This window comes from Acinonyx jubatus, chromosome A1 (assembly GCF_027475565.1).
Source record: "Acinonyx jubatus isolate Ajub_Pintada_27869175 chromosome A1, VMU_Ajub_asm_v1.0, whole genome shotgun sequence".
NCBI classification, from domain to species: domain Eukaryota; kingdom Metazoa; phylum Chordata; class Mammalia; order Carnivora; family Felidae; genus Acinonyx; species Acinonyx jubatus.
In genome coordinates, this window is record NC_069380.1 from 5658535 (window position 1) to 5678686 (window position 20152).

The 20152-nt window shown below is 44.0% G+C and overlaps 1 protein-coding gene across 3 annotated transcripts in view; it reads left to right on the forward strand.

The window, feature by feature from the left end:
• The window catches only part of LOC106988928 (phospholipid-transporting ATPase IB), a 624663-nt gene that overhangs the window by 564822 nt on the left and 39689 nt on the right, over positions 1 to 20152 (forward strand). For all 3 annotated transcript variants that reach the window (XM_027064563.2, XM_027064562.2, XM_027064561.2), the window contains exon 36: positions 15960 to 16051. In XM_027064563.2, coding sequence (XP_026920364.1) covers positions 15960 to 16051 — 92 coding nt within the window. The remainder of the gene's footprint in view (positions 1 to 15959; positions 16052 to 20152) is intronic.

The window sequence follows — 20152 nt, forward strand, 5'->3', positions numbered from 1 at the left end:
GGAGCTCGGCTCCAGGAGACGGATGACAGTCTCCCACCCCCTTTCAAGGAGCTCAGGGAGGCCACATTTCTTCCCACTGCAAAGAAACAAAATAAAAGGCCGTGCATGCATTGTTTTGTTTGTTTAAACGTTTTATTTGGAGATAATTGCAGTTTCACATGTGGTTGTGAGAAATAATACAGAGAGAGCCCCCTTCCCCCTGCCCCTCCCCCCGGTAGCCTTTGCTCACTTTCCCCCAAAGGTGACATCTTGCAAAACTATGCAACGGTGTCACGGCCAGGAAACTGACATTGATGCAGTCAAAATAGGAAACATTTTCATCAGCACCAGGAGCCTCATGTTGTCTTCTTATAGTCATATCTACCTTCTACCCTGTCCTTAGCTCCTGGCAGCCATCAATCCGTCCTCTATTTCCGTAATTTTGCCATTTCAAGAATGTTATATAAATGAGTCGTATCATGTGTAACTCTTGGGACAAAAAAAAGCTCCCTTTTTTCACTTAGCATAATTCTCTGGGGACTCATCCGGGTTCTTGCATATTAGCAATGGTTTCTTCCTCTTTCTCGCCGAGTAGTATCTCATGGCTATGGCCGTACCACGCTTTGTTCAAACATTCACCTGCTGAAGGATATCTGGGTTTCCAGCTTGGGGCCATTATGAATAAAGCTCTGGAAAACATTTGTTTACAGGCTTTTATGTGACCGTACGTCCTCATTTCTCTGGGATAAATGTCCAGGAGTGCAACAGCTGCGTTTTTTAGCAGTTGCATATTTAGGTGGGTTATTTTTTTTTTTTTTTTCTTTTTAAAAACGAAAACCATTTCTTGGCTTCCATTCTGTGGGTAGGCAGTTTGGGCTGCACATTAGCTCAGGTTTATCTGATTTTTTTTTTTTTTTACATCAAATGCATAAACTTTACCTTTTTAAATTATATAATTTAGTGGTTTGTAGTATTTTCACAGAGTTGCGATGTGTTTGGTTTTTTAAAGAAATGCCAAACTGTTCTTTCAGGTGGCCACGGCATTTACATTTCCACGAGCAGTGTCTGAGCGATCCAGTCTTTCCACATCCGTGCCAGCACGTGCTGTCACTGTTTTTTTATGTTGGCCGTTGTGGTAAGTGTGTGGTAACAGCTCACTGTGGTTTTCATTTGCATTTCCCTAATTGCCAATGATGCTGAGCCTCTTTTCACGTGCTCATCTGCCATCTGTATGTCCTTTCTGACGAAATGTCTCTTCATACCCTTTGCCCGTTTTCTTTTTTTCTTTTTTTTTTTAATTTTTCTTTTAACGTTTATTTATTTTTGAGACAGAGAGAGACACAGCATGAACGGGGGAGGGGCAGAGAGAGAGAGGGAGACACAGAATCGGAAGCAGGCTCCAGGCTCTGAGCCATCAGCCCAGAGCCCGACGCGGGGCTCGAACTCGCGGACCGCGAGATCGTGACCTGAGCTGAAGTCGGACGCTTAACCGACTGAGCCACCCAGGCGCCCCCCGCTTTGCCCGTTTTCTAATTGGATTCCTTGGGGTTTTCTTCCGTTGAGTTTCAGTAGTTCTTTATATATTCTACACATTCATCCTTTATCAGATAGGCGGTCGACAAACGTTTTCTCCCACTCTGTAGCTTGTCCTTTCGGCCTTGGGAAGACAATCTTTCTCAGGGAGAAAAAAAAAAAGGTTTTTAATTTTAATAAAGCCCAAATTAATTTTTCTTTATGGATTTTGCTTTCGGTGTTAGGTGCAAGAACTCTTTGCCTAGTCCTCGATCCCAAATATACGGTTGTATTTTTTGTAGAGTTTTATAGTTTTGTATAGTTTTATAGTTGTATAGTTTTATATTTTACTCTTAAGTGTGTGATTCATGTTGAGTTAATTTTTGCATAAGGAGACTTCTATAGAGGGTTTGTTTTTCTTTATGTATGCATGGTTGCTCCCGTATCATTTGTTGAAAAGAGTATCTTTCACCGAATTGCTTTTACACCTTTATCAAAAATCAGGTATATTTTTGTGGTCTTTTTCCTGGGTTCTCTATTCTAGTCTGTTCTACTAATCTGTGTAGCTATCCCTCAACCAATGCCACACTGTCTTGATTACCATACCCTAGGTCTTGAAATCAAGTAGACTGATCCCTTCCATTTTATGCAAAATTGTTTTAGCTACTCTAGGTCCTTTGCTTTTCTGCACATTTTTTAGAGTAATCTTGTCTATACCTACAAAAAAATCTTGTTGGGATTTTGATAGGAATTGCATTCCTATAGATCAACTTGGTAAGCATTAATATTAAATCTAAATATCAATTGGGAAGAATTAACATTTTTATTTTTATATATATTAATATTTATGTTGAGTGTTCCAATCCATGAAAATTACATGTCTCTCCAATTATTTAGATCTTTGTTTTGTCAACATTGTGTAATTTTCAGTATATAAGTCCTGTATATATTTTGCTAGATTTACACCTAAGTATTTCTTTTTTTTTTTTGAACAAACATATATGCATCATATTTTTAATTTCAGGATTCACATGTCTATTTATAGTACATAGAAATACAATTGATTTCTGTGTGTTGGTCTCATAGCATGCAACCTTGCTGAACTCACTACTTCTGAGAGTTTGATATGTGTCTGTGTGTGTTTATATTTTCTTATCTATATTTATATTTCTTGGGATTTTCTAGACCATCACATCATCTGCAAATTGGAACATTTTTATTACTTCCTTTCTGATCCATATTCTTTTATTTCCTTTTCTTGCCATATTGCATTGGCTATAACTTTCAGCACTATTTGAATAAGAATGTGAGAATGGACAACCTTACCTTGCTTCCTATCTTAGGGGGAAAGTAGCAGTCTTTCATCATAAAGTATGGTGTTAGCTGTGGAGTTTTCAAAGATGCTCTTTGTCAAGTTGGAGAAGATCCCCTTTATTCCTAATTTCCTAAGAGGTTTTGTTTTGTTTTTTAAATCATGAATGGGTGTTGAATCTTGTAAAATATTTTATCTGCAGCAACTGATATGATCATGTGTGGCTTTTTTCCTCTTTAGCTATTAATATGGTGGATTACATTGATTTTTATATATTGAACCAGTTTGCATCCCTGGAATAATGCCCACTTGTTCATGTTGTGTTATTCTTGTCATATATTGCTGAACTGAATTTACTAACACTTAGAAATTTTGCATCTATATTCATGCGAAATACTGGATTGTGGTTTTCTTTTTTCTTTGTTATATCTTTAAATGGTTTTGATATCAGGATAGTAAGTGAATTAGAAAGAGTCCCCTCCTCTTTGATTTTCTGGGAAAGATTGTGTAGAATTTTTTAAATAATTCTTTAAAAGTTTATTTTTATTTATTTTGAGAGAGAGATAGAAAGCAGGAGAGAGGCAGAGAGAGAGGGAGACAGAATCCCAAGCAGGCTCCAAGCTATCAGCACAGAGCCTAATGCAGGGCTCGAATTCACAAACTGTGAGGTCATGACCTGAGCCGAAATCAAGAGTTGGCCACTGAATTGATTGAGCCACCCAGGTGCCCCAAAGGTTTTGTAGAATTGATGTTAAGTTTTCTTTAAATATATTTGGTAGAATTCTCCAGTGAGAGTAGAATACAGCAGAATTCTCCATTTTATCTTTTGTTTTCTGTTCTGGTTTTCATTTCTCTGTTTTGTTTTTCCTTCCTTCTTGTGGGTTATGTGAATGTTTTTTAGAATTCCATTTTGGGGGTGCCCAGGTGGCTCAGTTGCTTTGGCTGAGGTCATGATCTCACGGTTTGTGGATTCAAGCCCCACATCGGGCTCTGTGTTGACAGCTCAGAGCCTGGAGCCTGCTTCAGATTCTGTGTCTCCCTCTCTCTCTGTCCCTCCCCCATGCACACGTGCGCGCGCTCTCTCTCTCTCTCTCTCTCTCAAAATAAAGAAACATTTAAAAATAAAATAAATAGAATTCTATATTGATTTATCTGTCATATTTTTGAATGTGTCTCACAGTATAGATTTTTTACTAGTTGTTCAGGGTATTATATATATACATACATACATACATAAATATATATATATACATATATATATTATACACACACATACACACACACACACACACATAACTAGTCATAGTTTACTGGTGGTGTCATTTTACCAGTCTGAGTGAAGTACAGAAACGTTACCTCCTTTTACATTACTTTACACACCCCCATTTATAATATGCTTTTCTTAAAAATTTTTCTCTGTATACATTTAGAACCACATCAGACAATGTATAATTTGTGCTTTAACTTAGTCAAATATAATTCAGGGAATTCAAGAGGAAAGGAAAAGCCCATTGTATTTACCCATATTTTTGCTTACCATGTTCTTTCTTTTTCCCTGATGTCCCAAGATTTCTTTTTTTTATCATTTCCTTTTCATTTCTGAAATTTCCGTTAGCTATTCTTATAGGGCAGTTCTGATGGTGACAAATTCTCTTAGTGGCTTCCATTTGAGAATGTCTTGATTTCTTCATTCCTGAAAGATATCTTCACTGAGTGGACAGTTCGTTCCTTTCAACACTTGAAAAATATGCCACTTCTGGCCTCAGTAGTTTCTGGTGAGAAGCCCACTGTCATTCCAATTGGTTTTCCCCTACAGGTAAAGTAGCATTTACCTCGGGCTGCTTTTGAGATCTTTCCTTTGTCTGCAGTTTGAAGAAATTTGAAGAAAGAAATTTAATATAATCTATCTTGGGCTGGATTTTTTGGGGCTTGTCATATTTAGAATTTGTGCAGCTTCTTGAATCTGTAGGTTTATGTCTGTCACTAAATGTGGGAAGTTTTCAGCCTTTATTTCTTTCAGTGCTTTTTCAACCCCATTCTCTTTCTCCTCTCCTTCTAGGACTCTGAAGACATGCATGTTACTTCTTCTTTTATTCTCACAGGTCCCCGAGACTCCGTTAGTTTTTTCCTCAGTCTATTTGCCTCTGTTATTCAGACTCCATCATTGCCACTGTTCTGTCTCCCTTGTTTACAAACTCTTTCTTCCGTCCCCTCCATCCCGCTCTTAAACCCATCCACTAAGTTTTTATTTGTTATTACATTTTTAAGTTCTAATGTTTATAACCGGTTCTCCTTTATATCTTCTTTTTTGAGGCGTTCTTCTTTTATTTTTCATTTGTTTTAAACATATTCCTAACTGCATGTCGAAGCATTTTTATTACGGCTGCTTTAATATCTTTGTCAGATGATACCACCGTCTCTGTCGTCTTGATGTTGCCATCAGTTGATTTTTTTTTTTTTTTTACATTCATTTTGACATCTTCCTGGTTCTTGGTATGACACGTCACTTTCAAATGAAACGTAGACATCTTAAGTGTTACGTGTTCTGATGCTGGATCCTGCCAGGTAGAAGTACTCTAGATCCCCTACTCGACCTCTGTTGAAGCCTGCTGGGTGGGGATAGGAGTTCCTGCTGTCCGCATGACCTCCACTGACACTGCAAGGGATAGGTGAAGGGTGGGGAGGAGACAGGGGGTATGCCTTTGTTACTCCTGGGCAGGGATGAAAGTCCTGATTCTCTGTGAGGCTTCTTCTGACACAACCCCACTGAGGAGGGGTGGGGCACAGAAGTTCATTCTTCTCGTGTTGTCTCTGAAGATACCACAGGGGACCAGAGACCTCATTATCAGCTGACAAGGATGAAAGTCCCAGCTCCCTCCTTGATCTCCTCTGTTACCATCTCATAGGACATGCTGTTGCAGCCTCGTAGGAGTGGAGGTCTAGGCTCCCCACTTGGTCTTTGCTGGCGTGGATGGGAGTGAAGCCACAGGTGTTTTCTGTGGTGTTGGGCTAGAGTAGCATGATCATGGTCTGAAAGTTTTTTTGTCTTGCCAGGCTGCCCCTTTCCTGCTCCTTTGACTAGAGAAAACAGGCTTTTATCTGGGCTTTTTTGGTTGCACCCATGGGCATTTCTGGGTGGCCAGACTTTTTAGCTCCAAATATGGGATCTGTGAGGCCAGAAGGAAACTGAGATTTCTCATGCCCCGAGGTTCCTAGCTGGTCTTCCTTCCAATTTCATCCGAGTTGCTATTTCAGGTGAAAGGACAGTGGGGTTGCCAGCTCCTGGTTTCTTTCTTCTTGAACTTTCCTTCCCACTTCACTGATTTATTTATCACTCCCGTTAGCAGACACAGTGGAAAAGGATCACATGCAATCTGGTCCCCTGCCCCTTTTGTTAAAGGCTTCCCAGGCAGCTTTGTCCTTCAGCATGGTTGGCGTACGTGCATCACCTGTGTTCTAACCCAGGTGGTTGTTGACAGACAGATTCCATCTATCTTGAGCCTGCAAATCTGCTGTTGCCTCTTGCAAACTTATTGCTTGATTTAGTGCTACACCTCCTTGGAGGACAAACTTTTCTTTTTGAGAGAAAATCACCCAATCCACATCATAGAAGAATGACATTTCGTCCAATACCCCAAACAGTCCCCTGACCCCCACTTTCCAAAACTTTGGACAGAAGAAAATAAGCAACTTGTTAGTATAAGCCTTTCTTCCCTCCAGTTCCCGGTTGTGCTGGTCAGAGGAGACTTGAGACCAGAGAGGACAGGACAGATCTATCCTCTTATTTTTTTAATGGAATTTGTATTAAGTTCATTAACCTTGTGTCCTATCCTGTCCTCAGCCAGACTGTCTTTCAACTCTTCCATGTAATCTGAATTCTTAACAAAATACAACGTCCTGTCTCTGTAAAGGACACGGGGTTGTTTTGTTAGGTTTTGTTTCTGGCAGTGTCATCTAGAATTTGGAGGGGGCTTTCGTCCTCTGGAGGAGAATTGGGATTCTATCATTTGTAGAGAACAATACAGAGGAATTCATCTCAGTTATTATTGGAAATCCCACTGCATCCTAGCCCAGTGTTGGGCATTGTGGACAGATGCAGAGACAAATAAGACCACGAGAATAAGACAGACCAAATCAGTAAATACAGAGGACAAATGCAATTTTTTGTACGTAACCATGTCCTCTGTCCTCAGCCCTGAGTAGGTACTGTGAAAAACGCAGAGACAGTATAAGACTTGGTCCCTGAGAGAACAGACCCTCTGGTTGAACACTCAGAGGACGTGTTGGTGTTTCTAGGAATCACCCCTTATGGCGCCTTCTCACCCTGCCTGTTCTCCCTGGGTTTCTACAGGCTGAGGAATCCGAAGTGGCATCTCTGGCTTGAATCTCTCTAGACCCCAATATCTCATGGCCCCCTAAATGCTTCAAAGGCAACTCAAAGCCTGACATCCAAAATTGGACTCATTGTCTTTCCTACTAAACCCATTCTTCTCCTGCATCTCCAACTGGATGATCAACAAGGAGTTAGCCATTGTTCAGGATGTAGCTTCAATGTTGATTCTTCTTGAAGCCTTCCTGAACTTTCTCCAAGTTATCACTCCTCAGTTTTAACGCTGTTGAGGCCCGTGTAATCTCCATTTTGGTACTCATCACCTTTGCCATGATATGTGTCTACCCAGAGAGATCACCTCAGAGACTGTGAGCTTCATAAGGACAGGGACAGTGTCATAGGCGGCTTTGTTTCCAGCACTGGATCTCACACACAACAGGTGCAGCATAATTGTTGAATGAAAAGAAGTCAAGTTTGAAAAGTGGAAAGTGTATGGTTTGGCAGCAAGGAAAAAGGAGAATAATTTACTACCATTTAATGGAACAGGCTTTACAAAGGTCTCCTTGCTCCAGGGTCGTAATTCCTATCTTACTGGAATCTTAGGCTAGAAAACCTATTTTGTTTTTATTCTTGTTATTTTCCCTCATTACACTGGTCTGTTTAACTAAGGCAAAGTTTTTGATCCTACAAAGGCCTAAGTAGGTCTGGAATGCACTTGAGCCTAAAAGGTTCTTAGCTTCTGATGTTCAGATTATAAGGCGTAAAATAAGTTACCAATTGAGGCTATGAAATCTCATTCTCTAGGGCGCCTTAAAAATAGGTTAGAGTTTCAGTAGTCTGATAGATTGGTAGATGTTTAGCCTTACCTGAAGGAAAAGGAACTTTGGACTAGCTGTTTTCTTGAAGAACCTGTCAGATTTATGTTTTGAATGTGGTCCAGCACTAATTTAAAAATAAGTTTCTAAAAATACATATTTGTTTTTGGCTTTGTACGTCAGCTGCAATTCCTAGCAGCTGTAACTACTGACAAGATCTAAAAACAGATTTGCAATTATTTGCTATATTCTCCATGTTCCTGCTCTTTGGCAGTTATGCATGGGTGATTTTTGCAGGAATAGCCTCCTGACAGAAATGTGGACATGAGGGTTTGTTATTCCCCAACATAATGCTTCTCAGCTCCCCGCTCCTTCCTAAACTGCTCAGTTTTTGAGACAGGAGCACACCTCCCCCTCTAGGATATGTCAGCTTCTAAACAGAGCCTGCCTATATGGAGTTGTGTGAGGTTGGGTTTCACCATCATTACTGGGGAGGCACCAATAACGCACGCTCCGTTGGTAAATTTATGTTTACGTGTACCTTTCCTATCGGTAAGTCTCGGTCAGCGTGCGTGCTTCCGCGAGGACGGGACACCATCAAAGAACACACGTTGACTCCAGGATCCCCCACTGTGGGAGAAGTCAAATGTGAAGATTGCATCATTACCAACAGCTCAGGCAGTGGGAGGGAATTTACTCCAATTCAGGACCCATTCCCTCTCCTTTTTAACTGAAATTTCTTTTTTTTTAAGTTGTGATAAAATTCACACAGTGTGAAATTTACCATTTTAAAGTGTACAATTCAGTGGCATTTAGGACATTTACAGTGTTGTGCAACCATCACCACTATCTACTTCTAGAATGCTTCCACCTCCCCAAAGGAAACCTTATGTGGTTTAAGCAGTCATTCCCCATTTCGCTCCCCTGCCTACCCACCCGATACTCTCCGGCAACCACTACTCTACTTTCTGTTTACATACTGGTCTATTCTGGATCTCATATAGTCATGCAATACATGGCCTTGTGGGCTTGACTTCTTTCAATTACCATAATGTCTTCAAGCCTTATCCCTGTGGCAGTATGTCCCTCAGCACTCCATTCCCTTTCGTGGCTGAGTAATAGTCCGCTGTATGGAATATACAACGTTTTGTTTCCATTCATCAGTTGATAGACATCTGGATTGTTTCCATCTTTTGGCTGTTGTGAATAATGCTGCTGTAGATATGGGTGTACAGGTATCTGTTTAAGACCATTTCCATTTCCTTTTTTTGAAAGTGTATGTTGGAGTGGAATGGCTGTGTGATGCAGTCTTCTGTGTGGAACTTCAGTGGCTGCACCATTTTATAATCTCACCAGTAACGTGCTAGGGTTCCAACTTCTCCACACCCTCTCCAAAACATGGTACTTTCTGTTTGTTTGTTTGCTTGCTTGCTTGTTTTATAATTATAGCCATCCTAGTAGATATTAAGTGCTATCCCTTTGTGGTTTTGACTTGTATTTCCCCAATGACTAATGATGTTGAGTATCTTTTCATACATATGCTTTTGGCCATTGTATTTAGTCTTTGGATAAATGCCCATTTTGTAACTGGGTTGTTTGTCTTTTTTGTTGTTGAGTTTGGGGGATTATTGATATATTCCGGATACTAGACCCTCATCAGATATGTGATTTGCAAATACTTTCGCTCATTTGGGGTTGCCTTTTGACTTTCTGGATAATGTCCTTTGATGACCAAAAAGATTTTAATATTGATGAAGTCCAATTTATTTTTCCTTTTGTTGCCTGTGCTTTGGGTTCATATCTATGAAACCATTGCCAAATCCCAGGTCATAAAGATTTACTCTTTTGTTTTCTTTAAGGAATATATATAGTTTTCACTCTTATATTTAAGTCTTTGATCCATTTTTAGTTCACTTTTGTGTATGATTGCAGGTAAGGGCCCAACTTCATCCTTTTGATGTAGAAATTCAGTTATTCTAACACCATTTGCTGAACAGACTATTCTTTCCTCATTAAATGGTCTTGGTAACTTAGCCAAAAATCTAGGCTCTTAATTACATCACACTGATTTATGTGTCTATCTTTATGCCAGTGCCACACTGTTTTTATTACCATAGCTTTAAATTTTTTTTATGTTTTATTTATTTTTGAGAGCGAGACAGAGACAGAGCATGAGTGGGGGAGGGGCAGAGAGAGAGACACACACACAGAATCTGAAACAGGCTCCAGGCTCTGAGCTGTCAGCACAGAGCACAACACGGGGCTTGAACTCGGAAACAAGCTCATGACCTAGGCTGAAGTTGGACGCTTAACCAACTGAGCCACCCAGGCACCCCACCATAGCTTTATGTTAAGTTTTAAAATCAGGAAGTGTGAGTCCCATAATTTTTTTTCAAGATTATTTTGGCAATTTGGGGTCCCTGTGGATCTTAGGACAATTTTTTCCATTTCTGCAAAAAAAGACTGTTGGAATTTTGCCTGTTTTGATTAGAATTTCCAACAAATTCATCAGATAGAAGTGGTGAATGCAGGCTTCCTTTGTTTTGTTCCCAGTCATAGAGAGATAGGTTTCAGTCTTTCACCATTGAATATGATGTTAGCTGTGGGTTTTTCATAAATGAAAAGGACTTTATGTGTTGTGTTGAGGAATTTCCCTTCTATTCTCAGTTGCTGAGTAATTTTTTTATGAAAGGGTGTTGGTTTTGTCACATGCTCTGTCTGCACCAATTGAGATGATCACATGATATTTTTCCTTCATTGTATTAATGTATGGTATATTGATTGATTTTTGTATGTTGAACCAGCCTTGCATTCCTGGGATAAATCCCATTTGATCATGGTGTGTAATCCTTTTATTACAGAGTTTTCTTGAAGATTCTCTCTCCTTTTTTAAACCAAGGTCTCATAGATATAAATTGTCTTTCCTTGTACTAATTTGTACTTCGTTTTTCTTTTCTTCCCATTATTCAAAATCAACCAAATATTTGGTTGTGTTTCCTTCACCTTTTTTCCAATGTCTTTGTGAGTATATAGCTTCCAAAGTATGCATAGATGATAGAATACCATAAAGGGCAAATGTTATTATCATCCCTTTCTATCTTGAGTTTTTTCAACATTATTGTTCAGCATTTTTTTAGGTTTATTTATTTATGTGAGAGAGACAGAGACAGTGTGAGTGGGGAAGGGGCAGAGAGAGAGGGAGAGAGAAGCAAGCTCCATGCTGCCAACACAGAGCCTGATGTGGGGCTCCAACCCACAAAACTGTGAGATCATGACCTGAGCCAAAACCAAGAGTCGGACGCTTAACCAACTGAGCCACCCAGGTGCCCTTTCCTGAGAAGTTTTAATAATTGTCAGTAATAATGCTTTTTTCTTCTGCAAAGAAGAAAATGGGAAATGGGGAAAGTACTATTACTTGACATTTCAACGTTGGAGCACATAGAGAAGCCAGTGGCTCAAACATCTCCACTAGAGTGTTTTATGAGCTCTCAGACCCTTTTCATCACCTAAACCTTTGTCAAATCTGCCACTTTAAGGGTCTCCAGAAAAGGTTGTTTCTGAGGATAGCGAAGCTTGAGAAAGAACAGTTCTGTGATCATGTTTTGTAGCCATAATGTTTTCCAGTAATTGGGTCAGGGGAATATAAATTATTCACAGAAACCAGATAAAGTCAATATGGTAGACTGAGCTGACGCAGGACTTTTCCAGATGCATAGAAATGCTCAGTGAAATATGAACAAAGAAAGGCTTTTAATACATAATCAACTTCAAATGGAACACAGAAACCTAGGTGCCAAAACGGAGAGACGCAAAAGCCAGTAGGCCAAGAGGGAGATAAAGCTGAAGAGGGGGTATCAGACTGCATAAAAGGCTCAGGGACTGAAGGTTCAGAGATTAATATAGGGAAAGGAGATAAAACCTCAGTCCCAAGTGAGATAGAACTCAATGCATAAAGCTACAGATTTTGTAGGGCTGCTATTGTAATGAAACAGAAACGAGAAACATTTTACTCACTAGATTGACAAAGCAGCAATGGGGAAGACAGAATTACCCACCAGAAACTGGAAGCCCATGCTTATGTATGAGGTCCAATTTTAGACTCTTCCCAATGCTATGGGAACTAAGCTAAGATAATGTAAAAATTGATGCAACCCACAGGACCCTGGCAGAGGCAAAAGAAAATCATTCTGAAGCATGACTTCATAACTAGAGTACACACAGTAAATGAACCACAGTGACGGTGGGTCATGGAATACTGCAGACATTTATTGGCTCTCCACACCCCCAAGAACTGGATATGTAAGGAATGTCTGAACAAACCTATAAAATAGTGGGGAAAGAAGATGTGGAAAGAGTAAAATAGTATGTGAGAACAGGTGGATCTAGAAGATAAATAAACTCTTGTAGACATGAGAAGGGTTCTAATTTCAATTAAAGCATGCCAGTCAGTTTAATGATAGTTCAGGTAAAACCAAAGAAAGAAAGGAAATGGAAAACGTAGAGGAGACGTAGAGATGTGGAAGATAGGATTATATATATAAGAAGATCCTGGATAAGAAAAAAACAGAGAACTGGGGACAGGCAGGGCTCAAAGTGTTTTCCATACATGAAGATAAACTTCTGAGTTGTAGTGACTTTCCAGGTCTCAGCAGCTGAGCAGATTTAAAAACACATTTGGGCGCCCGGACGGCTCAGTCGGTTAAGCTTCGGACTCTTGATTTCGGCTCAGGTCATGATCTCCCAGTTCGTGAGTTCGAGCCCTGCGTGGGGCTCTATGCTGTTGGTGTGGAGCCCGCTTGGGATGCGCTCTCTCTCCCTCTCTGCCCCTCCCCCACTCACATGCTCTCTCGCGCTCTCTCAAAATAAAATATTTTGGAAAACACAAATCTACGTCTAGTCGTACTAAGTGTCGTAACAAAACTGCAGAACACCAAGGACAGAGTAATTATAAAAGTATCTAGAAGGAAAAAGACTATCTGCAAAGAACTGGTCCTCTAAATGAGTAGATAATTAAAAAGAATGTAAGAAAGGAGAAAGGGAGTGAAGAAAAATGTGATGCATGAGAAGCTGAAAATAAATGACACTCCTTAGATATATTTTAAAACATGATGAAGTGTTAGTTGTGATGCATATATACGTAAAACAAAAGTACGAAATAGAGATGTAAGACTATTTCTGATTTATTATAAGAGAGGGGGAATAATGGGGTCTGGGAGGAGGGCAACGGACTTCGTATTTGAAATTTTATTCTTTTGTTCACATTTGAAGTAGGGGCGCCTGGCTGGCTCAGTTGGAGGAGCATGTGACTCTTGGATCTCAGGGCGTGAGTTCGAGCCCCACATTGGGTGTGGAGATTACTAAAAAAATAAACAAACTTAAAAAAATTTTTTTGAAGTCATTCTCACAACCAGGACAGGACTTGGTGCAGGAGTGCAAATGAGGTACCACGTCTGTGGTATGTGAGTATGTGAAAGCCATAAGTCAAGCTAACAAATAGCCATATACCTTGATTAATACACCTTCATAAAGACTGTGGTGTTTTGTGATTCCCAGATTCTCTGGAGTTTTGGAGCCAGAAAGTCGTGGCATGGGAAAGAGTTTGCTGCCCTGTGCCCTCCCCCCACCCTCCCAACCCCAGCTTAAGGGGTCCTGCACTTAAGGGGGTTTACACGCATGAGTTTGGGCATCACCATCCATCCGACGCAAAAACCCACCCATTGGCCACCCGCAGACCTAGGAGTGTGAATGCTGGCTCTAAGGTCTGCTTTTAGGAGGATAGTTTGGCCTTGGGTGCCAGCTTGGAGAGATGTCACTCAACAGGAACTTCTGGGGTCCCAAATACCTGGGGTGGAGGGCAGGCGTGGACTCTGGGTGGACATGTCCCGCTGGCCCTATGGACCCTTTACCACGTGGAAGGAAGGGCTGCAGGACAGAGTGGGTCCCTCTAAAACGAGGGGTCAAGCGGTCAAGCACAGGAGCTCCATTTTCTAAAGCTGAGCAGGTGGGTGGCCATTTCACTGTACTAGTAGTCCCTGTGTGTTTGGAGTGTCTTGTTATAAAGAGAGCGAGAAGAATGCACCATTTCACAAGGGAAAGAGGGACATCTGTCGAGCCCAAAGGCAGGGGCAGGGACACTGCCAGCAGAGCATCCTGTGACCTTTGTATTTGCTACAGCTGAGTCTGTTTCCTCACCTGCCCAGGGAGAGACCAGGATGTGTGACTTCCCACTTGCATGGTCCTGTGAAGTTCTCATTCGCCCCATCACTAGGCAGCACCTTCCACGGAGGAGTCCTGGCCAGTGCTGGGTCACACGGGGAGGACGGCCTTTCATTTCCTCCCCCACGTCCTAAAAGCAGCCAGCACAGGGAGCCCCGGGCACACTCACAGGCTCCTCCTCGTGTATCTGCTCCTCTCTGCCTTGTCCGGGCTGTTGCTCAGCAGAGCCCAGTGAGATTAATTTGGCCCGTGGAAGAAAAGGCCATGAGAGAATGGAAAGCCGGTGCCAAGGGATAGAAAAGGTGTTTTTCCTCATCAGCCATCATGCATTTTGCCGAGCTTAGCTAGCCGAGGCTCACCTCCAATTGGTGATGAACAAACATTGTCCTTTCAACTGACATAATCAGAAAACGTTCTCTTCTGGAAACTCAAGTGCAAAAGGAACTTCAGCTCAGAGAACTACTGAGAATACTTTGGGCCCCGCTCCTCCTTTAAGGCCCTTGAGTTGCTGTGAGGTCGACTCCTGTCAGGAGACCATGGTCTTCAGGCTCGAGGCTCATAGACGTGGGATGGGGGGGAATGTACTCGGACGGCCCGTGGCCGCAGCTCCTCAAACAACTTCTGTGCCCTCACATTCCCACAAACGGCAGATCGGGGCATATTTGTTTGCTAGGGTTGCCGTCACAAAGTACCACAGACTGGGTGATTTAGCAGAAATTTGTTTTCTCGCTTCTGGAGGCCGGAAGTCCAAGATCAAGGTGTTGGCAGTGTTGGCTCCTTCTGAGGTCTCTCCCACTGGCTGGTAGATAGATGGCTGTCTTCCTTGTCTTCAGACGGTCTTCCTTCTGTGTGTCTGGGTCCTAATCTCCTCTCCTTAAGAGGACACCAGTCGTGTTGGATTAAGCCCACCCTAGCGACCTCATTTAACTTAATCGCCTCTTTACAGACCCTGTCTCTAAATACAGTCCCATTCCGAGATTACTGGGGGTTAGGATCGCAATGTAAGAATTTGGGGGGATCGCAGTTCAGCCCATATCAGAGGGCATTGGCAAACTCCCACACACCAGGAACCTCCTGGGGCAAACAAAGTGACCTCATAATGGTGAGAAATCAAAGCCCTTTGGCCTACCTGGGCAACTTTGAAGCAAGCACCCCCTTCTGCTTTATCAGAATAAACAAAAGCTACCCCAGAGGACCGCTCCGCATTTCCTTACAGCGGTGGCAACCTTGGAGGGAACCCTTTCAGGAAAGGCGAGAAGAGCTCCTAATCCTCGTGTGTTCCAAGAAAATTCACCTTGACTTTCAAAATAACAATCAGGTTGTGCAGAAAGAAATCAGTCTCTCGCGGGGGCCCCAAGGCACCTCGGGGAGGCTCTCGTCCTGGTACATTTTACTGGCTCAGGGAGAGGCGGCTGCAGGTGGGACTAAGGCTTTTAAGGCATTTACCATAGAAACAGATCAGTGCTTGCAGAAGTGTTCTGGAAAGCCAAGGGTGTGCCTGGTATGAAAGGGCACTTGCGGTGCACTTCAATTAAGAGGCAGGCCGCGTTCAGAGGCGTTACGTACAGGACAGACTGGAAACAGAGCGCCTTTCAGAAGAGGGAGCAGTGCACTCAGGGTGTCGAGATAGCATCTACTGTAAATAATAGAGCTGCTGGCCAAACTGGACGTTTTTCTTGACATGAGGAAGCCTTTTCCCCCGGTCTCTTTTATTTTGAAACCTAAAGTCACTGGGTGAGGCATTTTGAGAGGCATCCACATGAACCGGGACTGACCGAGTTTGATCCACCTGCAGGATGAATGAACGTGACCGCCTACTGAGGAGGCTCAGCAGGAAGACGCCCCCCACACTCTTCCGAGGAGGCTCCCTCCAGCAGTGTGTCCCCCGTAAGTAGCCCTCACCCCCTTTCGGTCAGCCAGACCCCAGTGACGCAAGGAAGGCGGAGGCTTCATTAAAGCATGCTCGTGCTAAGAGGGGTGGAGACGCTTGCCAAGCCAGAGCCCCACATTTGGACGTGGAATTTGTGCATTTGGCTCCGGGCGAGTAAGCTGGAGTCTAGGTAGTACCCTGGGACCCAATCAAATGCCTGAATGACAGAACCCTGAAACTTAAAATCCTGATGTGCTCGAGATCCTTCTGTCAGCCTCCCAATAGGATTTTGTTCTAAGGCTCAAGTGGTATGATTTTTAAATCATTTCCCCCAAAGATAGCAATGTGCACTCTTTTATTTCATATTAGCATGTTAATTAAAACAATGACGATCACCGGGGGAAAAAAAAAATCTCTGTTCTCTTCCCAGGAAGGCTGCCTCTGCCTCTAGCGCTGGTGTCCCCACTCAACACCAGAGGCCAGGCCTGATTTCTGCTGAGGCACCTGACCCAGGCAGGGGTCAGTGGGGGTGTGCCAGACCCCAGAGGAAGGGTGGGAGGCCACGAAAGAGGCACAGGTGGCACAGCTCACGGAGGTTGTAGGCCTATTTCAACAATCCAGCCACTTGGCTGGCCGCTGAGAGGTGTTATTAGCACAGGTTTCCTTGGGCCGGAGGGGACGTCACCTGCCTTCCCCAAGGCGAAGCCTGTTGGCACCTGTCGTCTGTCACCTGTTTCTGCCCCTCTGAACCCCGCCTCTTCTCCCAGCACCCCCTCTCTCGCACATCACTTACCGTCTCTTCAGCTGACACGTCTCTTGCTTCCTTTCTCTCCCCGAGTTGTTCAGGAGGGAACAGGAATGGTTTAGGAGAAGTAGAGAATTGTTGTGTCCGTAGTAACAGGTATTGAGGGTCTGTGTCAGGCTCCCCTGAGCTCCACCCATCAACAGATCTTCACAGACTTTCCAGCAGAGAGAAGGACAAGGATAGACTCCCTCTCCTCACTTTCCCCACATGGAACACCAAGTTCCCTGTGGTGCCTCACATGCCGCCCGTCCTGCCCCAGGAAGCAGGCAGTGTCCGCCCCGAGAGCACTCGGCAGAGGCTCAGGTCGCTACAGTAACTGGCGAGCAAGGCCCAGCGATCTGGGTCACAGCCATTGTCTCTCTGATCCAGGAGACAGGTTGAGTCAGGAGGCTTGATGGCGTGGTCCAGAGAGCGAGGTCTGCAGGGTCCCGCTTCTGGAGCTGGACTGCCTGGGGGTCCTGTCCCAGCAATGTCACTTTTTTTGTGTGACCTTACATCTCTGTGTCTACATCTGTAAAATGGAGATGATGTAAGAACTGGGTTCGGGGGGAGAATTAAATGAGATGGTTTATACCAAGTGCCTAGAACAGTGCCTGACACTATGGAGTCCAATAAAGGTGAGGTATCACTGGTTTTTTCTGCCACTGGGTGAGTAACTTTGGGCAAGTTACATATTTCTCTAAACTTCTGTTTCCTCCACTGGGGGAACAAAAGAATTATAATAATATACGTCTTACACACCCTCTGTGAGGCTTCAGGATGATGTGTGTAAAGCAGCTCTCTATAGCAGGCACACTGATTCTGTAAATGATGATGTCTAGGCCCCACTGCTTCTCTAATAAATGTTTCAGAATAACCCGAGAAAGACTCTATGTGATGCATATATTGAGATCAAAGATCAAGTAAGAACTTTTGCAGAAGAGTCATAAAATATCCTACAACTGTTGAACGTTATTCTTAACTCTCGATGTTTTGAAGGACAAAAGAAAATGCTAAGGAACAAGTACAAGGAGTAAAAAAAAGACCTCTAAAATCACGGCACGTTTTAAAAACACCCAGCAACTAATAGCAAGAAACCGATCGGTAACAGATCATTCTGTCGGTAACAGCTAGAGAAGGCCATCGAGCTGTGAGAAGAGGTCCTGGCCTGCGAGAAGGTCTGCGTTCTCCTCTTGGCCTCTGCTCGCCCGCCCTGGGTCTGTCCGTCAGCTGTCTTGGCCCTGTCTTCCCAGGAAACTGGAAGGAAAACTCTCATCTTGGCGGGATTTTTAGTTCCTTACAGGCCACCGACACGCGGTATTGATAACTGAGATCAGCATTTTCCTACAGTCTAATTTCCTTGTCATCCGCAAATGGGCTACCCCCATTTCTGTCGCTTTCAGGGAACTTCTGCTTTCATGAAGCTGTTTTATCAGAGCTACTTAAGGGGAGTTTTATTCCAAAATAATTTTTAAAAAATGACATGATTTTATGGGTTTCACCAAATGTTCTATCAGAACACAAAACAACTAAGATGCTCCCCTACCCTTCCAACTCCTCTCACCTACCCCGTTCTGCCCCCAGACTCTGGCTGTGGCTGAGCATTTAAGGAGCAGATGCCTTGGGAAGCCAGCCAGGGGAAGTTTATGAGTGGGGTCCATCCAGGGCTTTCCCCACGGCCCCATCATTACTTTCTGGCTCTCGGGACTTCCTGACAGATGGAGCAAATCGGGAGAGGCTAAGGGTTGGAGGCTTCCTCTGAGCTCCCCATTTGGATGCAAATGGCGGCTACTTGTTCATCAGACAGAAGCTGGTGACCTGATGGGGCATCTTTGTTGGGCTGAGGGGTGCGGGCTGGGCGGGCAGAGGCTCGTTGGGTGGTGATAGTCCCTGTGGCCCCACTAAACACTTTTCCCCTCACGGCCCTCGCTCCCGCCAGGCCTGGTTTCTGAGAAGACCATGTTGTTGTCTGTAGGAGGGGGACACCCCTGCCCCAGGGTAGCCCTCCCAGGCCGCCCTCCATTCCTTCTTGAGCTACACGGCTCGCTTCATGTCTCTGTTGAGGCCAAGAAAGTCTAGTGAAGAAGGTCTTAGTGCGTCACGTTCTGGAAACGTGATGGTAGATGCAACCCATGGGAACTGCGGGACAAGCCCTCAGGGAGTGGCCTCTGGGCCTCAGCTGACCCTGGGAGAAGGGATTTGCTACTGGACCAGAAGGTCCTCTCAGATGGACACCCGGAAGCCCTTCCCAGTCTGGAGTGGAGGGGGAATCCTGCCGGAAGGCCCTTGTGCCAGTGAGACAAATACAAGCCAAGGATGCCTTACAGCTCCAAGCTACGTCTGTGTCCCAGTAGGCATGGGCAGGATATGAATGAAAAACAGAATAAGTAAGACAAGGCTTTTGCTCTTTGCACTTGAGCAAGGAGCAGACAATTCCACATGCTAAGATAACTTTCCCAAAAGGACACTTCCAAACAACGTTTCTGTGTCTGAAAAAGTCCCCTTCATTTCTTCCTCTCCACCAGGCACCTCCCCCCTCCAAAAAGCACATCAAAAAAGACGGGTAGCAGTTGTTCTACTCAGATGGATTGTTGAGACTGCCTCCGTTCTTTTCTGGAATGGAGGTAGAGGCTTCCTCCAGTGGTGCCGAGTGTGAATCGGCCCTGAACGAAGACGAGCGTTCTGTGGCCTGGCTGTAGTTCGCCATGGAAATGCCTGGCACCCATGTGGAGGGTTAGAGCTCTGAGGACACTTGGACCTCATCTGGTCCAGGCCCTTTATTTTACAGAACAGTCAACTAAGAAGACCCAGAGAGCTTAACCCATGGTCCTGTGGCCACGTTACTGCCACGCAAGGACTAGAACCATCCTCTGCCTCAGGCCCTGGGCCTCAGGATCCAAGATGGAAGCAGCACAGGTGAGAAAGCTGCCGTCGGGGTGGAGAGCTCACTGGCCACCTACCTGCCACCAGACGGGCTCGGGAAGAGCACTGACAGGGCGCTCCCATTGCTTGGGATCAGAGCCACTTCTGCCGGGTTGACGAGCATCCGCCTGGGGTGTCACGGCAGGCCACCGACAAGGGCTGCGTGGCCCCCTCAGGAAAACGTGGGATGTTGACTAGAAATGTTCCTGTTAAAAGACCAGAGAGTGAAAAGTGTCCAAGTTGACCACAGAACACAGCCTTGTGACCGGAGGAGACGGTGTTATTGGCTAGATTTTGCTTTGAAACATCCCACGGCCAGGTGTCTGGTCTCAGACTACAGTCAAAGAGCCGCACAAAGAGCACCTTGTGCTGGAGGGGCCTCAGCACCCGGGAGGGAGGGAGCCGCCCCTCG